This window comes from Thunnus albacares, chromosome 19, assembly GCF_914725855.1.
Source record: "Thunnus albacares chromosome 19, fThuAlb1.1, whole genome shotgun sequence".
Classification (NCBI taxonomy): domain Eukaryota; kingdom Metazoa; phylum Chordata; class Actinopteri; order Scombriformes; family Scombridae; genus Thunnus; species Thunnus albacares.
The window spans coordinates 28,866,783-28,876,160 of NC_058124.1; the positions used below are offsets into that span (position 1 = coordinate 28,866,783).

The 9,378-nt window shown below is 38.9% G+C and overlaps 1 protein-coding gene across 2 annotated transcripts; it reads right to left on the reverse strand.

Annotated features, from left to right (window-relative positions):
* Nucleotides 1-7,355, reverse strand: LOC122970002 (gastrula zinc finger protein xFG20-1-like). Of its 2 annotated transcripts, none has more exons than XM_044336075.1 (2): nt 6,825-7,355; nt 1-3,559 (listed from the first exon to the last, which is right to left on the reverse strand). In XM_044336075.1, the coding sequence occupies exons 1-2, from the start codon at nt 7,015-7,017 to the stop codon at nt 456-458; spliced, it is 3,297 nt and encodes a 1,098-aa protein (XP_044192010.1). In that variant the 5' UTR covers nt 7,018-7,355; the 3' UTR covers nt 1-455. The 2 variants fall into 2 exon arrangements, with proteins under 2 accessions (XP_044192010.1, XP_044192012.1); XM_044336077.1 differs by lacking the exon at nt 6,825-7,355 and adding an exon at nt 5,584-5,659.
* Nucleotides 7,356-9,378: the final 2,023 nt, after the last annotated feature.

Below are 9,378 nucleotides of genomic sequence, written 5' to 3' on the forward strand. Positions count from 1 at the left end.
ATGTTGAATAATAGTGGAGTGATATTGTCGCTGAAGCGTAATGAGCGTCATCATACATATTCAAGATTTTGTTCATTAGTTCAGTTAACGTGTGAGAAGTCCTTTTTATACATTTCTGTTTCTTTTGGAAGTTGTTTAACCCTTACATACTGTTCAGGTCAAATTTGACCCATATTTACATTTGAGAGCAATAAAAACAGATGTAAATATGGTAGAACGGCAGTTTATGTGCAGCTTGAGATGGGAATTATAGCCAAACCTTTTATCACGCTAAGTGCACCTGAACAGTTTATCTGCTCTGTGATATTTCATGTGTTGTGTTAAGTCGTTGCCCAGACTTTTCCCTTCTAAATGAACTCTCATGATATCGGCCAATTATTCACTTATCATCTTTGTCAGCTGCTTCAAATTATGGTTATTATATCTGCCTTTAAAAATCCACTGTTGGTCAACCATTACTCCTCATCATCGCTGATCTCAATTTCAAGCTCAGGAGGTTTGTCACACTCGTGCCTTTTAAGCTCTCTATACCAAGAGAATCTTTTGTCACAATAACTGCAGCTGAATCTTTTCTTTGCGAAGTGGCGCTTAATGTGCAGTTTCATACCTCTCTTCGAAGCAGATTTCGTGCCGCAAATTGAGCAGCTGAATGGTTTCTCTCCTTTAGCTCTCTCATCACTTACAGGGATTTTATTTTTCTCGGAGTTTAAATCTGAGTTCCTGTTTGGTTCTGGTTCTTCACATTCCTCTCCATTGGCCTTTGTTTCTATCTGTTCAGTTGTGCTGCTGACTGTAGGCTCTGCCTCTCTGTTCTCCTCAGTTTGTCTTTGATGAAGCTGTGAGGACTCACCAACACACTTGTGGTTCTTGAGTTGAAAATTCCAAATGAATCTTTTGTTACAAACACCGCAGCTGAATTGTGTCTCCCCTTTGTGGACTGTCATGTGTTGTTTTACATGTGAATTCTGGGTAAATCTTTTACCACATATCGAGCAACAAAATGGTTTCTCTCCTGTGTGAGTTCTCATGTGTTTCTTTAGCACATCATTGCGTGAGAAACCTTTCCCACACTTCTGGCAGCTAAAAGGTTTCTCATCAATATTATATCCTTCATTACTTACAGGGGTTACATTTTTTTTTTGAGAGATGAAAACTAACTGAGGTGCTCTGATCTCCATGCAGACAACATTGACAGTCTTTAACTGAAAAGCGTTTAAAACCTTAAGATCACTAACTGGCTGTAAATGTCTATCTGGTCCATTAGCTTCCGTTTTCATCTGTTCAGCTAATCTGCTGGCTGGAGGTCCTTGAGGCTGCTCTCCCTCCCGACAGGTCCAGAGTTCCTCCTGTTCCTCTTTAATGTGTGGGGAACCTGGGTCCTCCTGCTTTGCCTCCCTGTGTACCTGTGAATGTATTATCATGTGTTGGCTCAGACTTTTTGGTTCTTTTTGTTGACTACTCTCTTCCCTGTCATCAGTATCTGGTGGTAAATGTCTATCTGGATGTGAGTTGCTGGCTGGTTCTGATCCTCCACAGTCCTCTCCATCAACTTCTGTGTTTGTCTGTTCATATTGTCTTTGATGAAACTGTGAGGACTGATGTTTCTCTTCATCATCATCTTCACTGTTCACAGGAAGAGGAGTGAATGTGAACTTGGGTGTATCGGCATCCTCCAGCCCTTGAAGTTGCTCTCCCTCCTGACTCGTCCCGGGTTTGTGAAGCTTTGAGGACTCACCATTACATTTATGTCTTTTGAATGCATAAAATATATTAAATGTTCTGTCACAAATACTGCATTTGAATCTGTTGATCTCTTCATGGGAGTTCAAGTGCAGCGACAATTGTCCTAAATATTTAAATTTTCTACCACAAAGTGAGCAACTAAAGTCAGTATGTCCTTCGTGCCATTTCTTATGTGCTTCCAGAGTTTCCTTGTGGACAAATTCTTTCCCACAAAGTGAGCAGCTAAATTGTTTTTTGGCATGATGTTTCATGTGTCTCACTAGTGAAATCTTTTTGTCAAATGTTTCACCACACTGACAACAAGTAAATCTTTTTGTTAAGGTTGTAAGACTCATACTGCTTACAGGGACATTTTGTAAACCTGATTGAGGTTCCCGGGTCACCTTCCACTCATCCTCCCTGACTTCAGGACCAGGATCAGGTTCAGGAAAATGTAAAGTCCTGTCATCAGTATCAGGTTGTAAAAGTCTATCTGGATGTGAGTTCCTGGCTGGTTCTGATCCTCCACAATCCTCTCCATCAGCTTCTGTTTCCATCTGTTCAGTTGAGCTGCTGGCTGGAGGCTCTGCCTCTCTGTTCTCCTCAGTTTGACTTGGATGAAGCTGTGAGGACTGAGGTTTGTCTTCATCATCTTCACTCTTCACAGGGACAGGAGTGACTGTGAACTGGGTGATATCAGCCTCCTCCAGCCCTTGAAGCGCTGCCGCTCTTTTCTCCTTGATTCGGCTTTGATAAAGCTTGTAGTACTTCTCACGACCACATTTGTGCTTTTTGACCTGTGAAGGCCAGGTGAAGCTTCTGTAACAATAACGACACCTGTATGGTCTCTCCCCTGTGTGCATCGCTACGTGAGGTGTCAGATGTGCCCTGTGTGCAAATGATTTACCACAAAATGGGCAACTAAATGGTTTCTTCTCTGAATGAGCTTTCTCATGTCTCTCCAGAGAATAAAAGTTGTCAAACTTTTCTTTACACTTAGAGCAGGAAAATGAACTAGATGAGTTTTTGGCATCTCTACATCTCAACTCACTTATACGGACCGAGTTCCTCACTGGTTTTGTTTCTCCACCATTCAGTTGTGAGGATTTATCAGCACATTTATGTCTCCTGAGCTGGATACGCCAGGTGAATCTTTTTTCACAAATATGGCAACGGTATCTTTTCTCCCCTGTGTGAACACCCATGTGGATTTTCAGATATATCTTATGTGTAAATGTTTTATCACATAACTCACAACTAAAGAGATCCATTCCTGTATGATGACTCAATGTCATGTGTCTCTGTAGACTTACTTTGCTGGCAAATTTTTTACCACACTGAGAGCAGATGAACGAGTTGTTGCCAGTATTAAATTTCATATCACTAACAAGGATTTCTTTATTTTTCATAGAGTTTAAATCTGACTGAGGTTCTCTGGTCTCTGTCAAATCATCATCACTAACGTCAGTCTCAGAAGGATCTGAAATCTTGTCGGGAGAATCTGGTTGTAAATGTCTACCTGGATCTGAGTTCCTGGCTGGTTCTGATCCTTCACAGTCCTCTCCATCAGCTTCTGTTTCCATCTGTTCAGTTGAGCTGCTGGCTGTAGGCTCTGCCTCTCTGTTCTCAGTTTTTCTTGGACTCTTCACTGACAAAGGAGAGGATGGGATATCAACACCAATCAGCCCTTGAAGCTGCTCTCGCTCCTGACTGGTCAAGAGTTCCTCCTGTTCCTCTTTAATGTGTGGGGGCTCTGGGTCCTCCTGGTCCAGACTGGAGCTCCACTCCTGCTGCTCAGGGGGAACCTCTTCTTTACTCTCTGACAGCTGCTGGATGTCTGCAAGAAACAGGAAACAAATCGGACATTAATGCAGAAAGAGATTTATTCAGGTGATTTTACAGAAGTTTGACATCTTGTCTTATTTAAATGTAGGCCTATTTCCATTTCCTGGTGCCAGGGGTGAGGTTTTCAGCAAAGCCCTGAATATTTTACTGTCCATCATGCATGGCATTTCTGGTACTAAATGTAAACTATAGCTACAAAGGAACTAATTTGTTTTAACCAAAATGGTCAGTAGGTTTCCAGTTTTATGTCCTGAATTGTTTCACTAACATGAGGGAAGTGAAATAAACAATGTAGAACAGAGTGAAGCTGCAAAAGCTTTAAAAAATGTTCACTAAATTGAGAACTTTATAGTTGGAAGCACATTTTATACAGTTCTAAACAAAACTTCAGCCACCTCTTCACAAATAACATATTTTGGTGATTTTTTTAATTGAAAAAAATGTAAACACAGTCCCTCTAGGATATGGAAAAAACACTATTTTCAGCAAACAATAATGCATAGTTTTTATGACATAAATTGAACAAAAATAAAAACATCATTGTGAGTCACTGAGTTTAGTCACATCCCATCTGGCAGATGTCACAGCTTGCAAATGCTTTTTGTAGCCACCTAAAAATCTTTCATTTCTTGTATATGGGATCTCCCTTGCAAAAGCCTTCTAGTTCTGCAATATTCTTGGGCCGTCTTGCATGCACAGAACTTTTCAAACCTACCACCCACAGATTTTCCATTATGTTAAAGTCAGGGGACTGTGAGGGCCATTCCACAATCACATTCAGTTTGCATTTATTTAGGTGGTCCATAGTGGATTTCAAGGTATGTTTAGGATCAGCATTTGAAATAAACAGGGGTCAAGGGCAAAAATGCCCCAAGAAGTCTAATAACGCCCCTAAAAACCATGATCCAGGGGCAGAAATTGCCCCCAAGATTTCAAAAAAATTATTTTGTATTTAACAGTTTAGGCCAATATCGTAATCCTACATTAAGCCATCATTTTATTTTCATTCAATTCATTTAATTTCCATTTCTGTCTCTAGCACTCACTCACACAAACAGCACTGTTGTTCACACTACGCTGCTGTTACAAGCAGAGGCCATGCAACCCTGCAACTGCAGTGAAGTTGGCTGCTGCGATGGACTGGTACCTCATTAAAAAAAAACTCTTACCAAAGAAGGAAAGAAACCCAAATCCTGGACCCGTCACCAGCACCACCACCCCCTCGCAAATAAGACAGCCAAGAAAGTTGCTGCTTCTACAATTGAAAAATGGAAAATAGACTGGCTTGGTGTTGAAGAGGTGAATAAGACGACTCTCCTCTTCTGTAAAAAATCTCTTAATTAGATTTCACAGTCTGGAAACTGCAAGCTAACAACGCTTTGCTATCTTCTTGCTACCTTCCCTTGCATTATGAGGCACAGCTGCTTAGAGGAACCCATGGTTGCTGAGTGTTCACACAAGGTTTGAAGAGTCAGAGTGTTTGTAAAGCTTTGAAATTGGCACCAGCTGACATTTCCTAATGATAGTTGTTGACATGCTTTTGACATGTTTTTCACACAATTAACTAATATTTAATAATTCTTAAACTTGCATCTCCTCTGTCTCCCTTATCCAAAAATCCAGAATCTATGTAAACTGGGGATGTCGCCATTTCGAATCTAAATCGAAAATCGATCAAAATGAGCGTTTGATTTCAAACTTCAAAATCAAAAGCAGGATCGACAGTTCTCCCACCCCCGCCTACTTGCGAGCGTCTGACGTAGCCTGCAGCTACATGGCCATGGTTGGAGTAGGAGATGATGGAGAAACAACACAATTAGAAAATCTCCTGTTTCCCTGAAGTCTCCATTATGGAAACATTTTGCCTTCGCTGTGAGTTGTGTAAACAATAAACTCGTCGTTGACAGAAGAAGTATGCTATGCTACACACTTTCATAAAGTTGGACATATGTTGATAGATTGAAACTTCATAGATCAATAACTCATAGTGAAACGTTGTTAAAACACAAATCTTACCGCAGTAAAGTAGACAACAAGCCTAATTTTCACACTTAAACACTTAAACTTCGTTTGCTGCAGATGAGTAAACTCAAGTTGTTGTTGTTGTTGTAAAGTACCCTTCTGCCATCTAGTGGCTTTTCTTTTTGCTTTTGTGTTTAAAAGTTTGTTCCAAATGGAGTGGTGAAATAGGTTACAATTATTACATTTTAAATAATTATTTAAATTTGACCATATGGCCTAAGTGTGGTAACACCCCCCCCCCCCCCAAAAAAATATGGTAGTTACATAACACTCGATACCATGTAGCCTATCCTTTTAAAGAGGAATCTGAAAGTGTAAATGACAGTTATCAGGGCATAGAACCAATGATCCGTTGATCTTTATAAATAAAGACTCTAATAGTTTAACAATGGTGTAGCCATCGGTGCTGTGAAAAACATTTAAATCGAAAATCAAATCGAATCGTGCATTTGGAGAATCGTAACACCCCTAATGAATATGCATGTTTTTAGTTTCAAAAAGTTAAATAATACTCCTACATCACTGTAAAGTCCATTCTCAGTGTATAAACACTGGACCACGATTGGCTCCAAAACACATTTTTGAGTGGAGAAGATTTAAAATGATCTATTAATCTATCTATTTAATTAGTTTCATATGTTCAGGGATGTAAAAGCTGTTTCCGATGGTGGACTGTGTGTTTGTAGTAATAATAACCTTATTTATTTATACAGCACTTATTGATATTCCGATATACAGCAGTGGAAAGTAACAGTACATCTACTCAAGTACTGTATTTAGGTACAATTTTTTGGTACTTGTACTTTGAGTATTTGGAGGGGCCCGACCCCTAGGTTGGGAACCACTGGACTAAACTAGCTAACTGTATATAAAGTAGTGTAAACTAGCTCCACCTCCAGCAGCTACAACAGTAACATGCTGCTCTAACACTGATGCTTCACTATTAATAATCTAATGATGTCATATATAATAATATATCAGTCAGAAGGACCAAACCACTACTTTTACTGCAATACTTTAACTACATCAAGCTCATAATACTTATGTACTTTTACTGTAGTAGGATTTTTCATGCAGGACTTTTACTTGTAATGGAGTATTTTTACATTGCTGTATTGGTACATTTACTGAAGTAAAGGATCTGAGTGCTTCTTCCACCGCTGTTGTTGTATTTATTGATTGAAGTATGACGTCAAACTGATTGAAAGATTTATATAAATGTTTAATGAACAAACCTGCTCTGTGTAGCTGAAGTTGAGGGTTGAAAACAGCGTCCAGTAGTTTGCGTTGTCGCTCGTTCTCCTTTTTTGATCGAGAAAGTTCCTCCTCGTACTCTGCTATCGATCTTTCAAACAGCACAAATATCTCTTCAGCAGCTGCAGTTAGTCGCTGCGTCACCGACGCTCTCAGCATTTGGACTTTAGACATTTTAACACGATGACATTTTCTCCATCAAACTCCTTCTCTGAACCCTGTCCGTTTATATCTGAAGCTTCCTCTATGTTGACATCAGAGGAGACGCTTTATAAGCGAAACGGAAATAAACTCATGTATTGGATGTTGAGGTTGTCGCCATCCTGGACCCTGATGACTATGGGCGCATCCCAAGTCTCTTAAATTGCATCCACGTTTCCCTCACTTGCGTCTTTTCCTTGAGTCTTAATCTTCCCACCGTGGATGCATGGAGAGACACAAGGAAACCGAGCGAGGAGAGAGGAAAAGAGGAAGTTTGTTTTAAGAGACATGAGACGTCCTCTCCTCTGAGGCGTCACGTGAAGCGACGTCCGTTTCTGATGACGGCATCAGCTGATCACAGCTGGATCAGCTGTCAGGCGGGTTTAACAGCTGTAGAGACTCCTGATGGAGTTTGTGTCTGTGCACGTGTGCACTGTGCTGACACTAATAAAGGTGATGCTGTTTCCTCTCTGCAGCCTGTTACCTGTTTAACAAACACCTAAATAAAAACCTGCATTCTGCATTCATACTGTGTCCTGATCAGACGCACAGGAACCATTTCTACTCGCGGAATGCGTTTATACTATTTATTGATTATTTGCATCTGTATTTTTTGATAATCATGATAGTGAATTCATTATTCAATAACCCAGAATATGATCGGGGTGTCTTCTGAACACTGGAAAATATGTAATTGGCTAAATGTTTCAGGGCAAATGGAAATGATTTAACTCATATCAAACCCGCCGCTCAGGAATTTTCAGCCTCACGTGTGATTAAAAAATATAAAATATAAATGTGTTTAACTGTTATTATGGATAGAATTAAAGTCAGGAAGAGTCTGTCTGTCAGCAAGAAACAGTTTAATGGAGGAAATAACATCATGAAAAGAAAAATCTTGTGTTGTTTATGGTTCTTTTGTTGATCAGACCGACAATTAACATATTTTTAACTATATGATGAATCAGAAAACAAGTAAAGCATAAAATTTGGGAGAGATAAACATAAATTTAATAAGTAATCTGTCTCCACTTCGGTATGAGACTGCAGTGATGTATCATTTGCATACATTACATTTACATTTTTCATTTAGCAGACGCTTTTATCCAAAGCGACGTACATATTAGACTGATACAACAGGCTTTTTTCAGGCTTTCTTCTCATTTTTGCTTCATTTCTTGTGGATTTCTGTATTTTACCCCCTCAAACCTTCAAATAAAACAAAAAAGTCCTCTCTCAAGAGCACAAGGTTAGTCAATAATCAATTAGTCAATTGACAGCAACAACTATTTTGATAATTGAATAATCATACTCACTTTTTAGGCAAAAATGAAAGAAATTGGCTGGTTTCAGCTTCTCAAATATGATAATTTATTACTTTTCTTTGTCGAACAAGATGATAAACTGAATATCTTTGGGTCTTGGAATTTGAAGATGTAACCTTGGACTGTGTGGAACTTTAACAGATATATTTATCTATTTTCTGATATTTTATGTATGAAACGATAACTGGCAACGTGATGAAGGGTTGGTAAGCACTGTTGTACACAACATTTAAAGTATGACCATGTGACCAGATGTCTGTAAAATAAACGCACGCAACCAGTTATTAATGTCTGACGTTGTTGAGAACGCACTAAAAGCAGGTGAATACCAGTGGCGGCTGGTGACTCAAAAAACTGGGGAGGACAGGAGGAAAACCAACATGGAATCTTACAACAAACTGCATCATACTATATCATTGTCTCTACCTGATGACATCGGAGGGGTGGGGGGCAATTTTATATGCCGTTAAAACAATTTGCTTTCAAAAACAAAAACCCCTGAGTGGTGAAGACATAGCATAGGCCTATACATATTGTTTCTAAACAAAGAAGTGCTCATTTTAGCCATGGAGTGGTTCAGAATGTGTCATTTTACCAACAAAGCAAAATTCAAATTTATGGCATTGTTCTATTGTTACAACAGATTTATGTTCTCATCAGAAACAGACAACATATCACATGATTTACATGTGTTTCCTATATATTTTCTTAGTATACAGGAATATATAAAGTACCACAAAGCTTATAATCTGATACAGGTACAGATCAGTGCTGAATACTAGAAAAACTGAACACTAAAAACATTCACAGATCTAAAAGTGTAGGTTCACATCAGAAAGTATTAATACATGTATCAAATACATGACTTACACACTCATATATATGCACGACATACAAAATATAGTCTACAAAGTTGATATGTTAACACTTATTATTCTAGTTACTTTAAGCTTAGTACTCAATATAGACTCAGCTTAAAAACAAACTGAAGAAACTGTCACAACAAGCA

What these genes read in the sequence shown, in the direction of transcription:
- LOC122970002 (XM_044336075.1), bottom strand. Translation starts at nt 7,017, where the DNA reads ATGTCTAAAGTCCAAATGCTGAGAGCGTCGGTGACGCAGCGACTAACT. An exon ending in ACTTCAGCTACACAGAGCAG is followed by an intron (nt 3,560 to 6,824) that starts GTTTGTTCATTA and finishes TGTTTCTTGCAG; the next exon opens with ACATCCAGCAGCTGTCAGAG.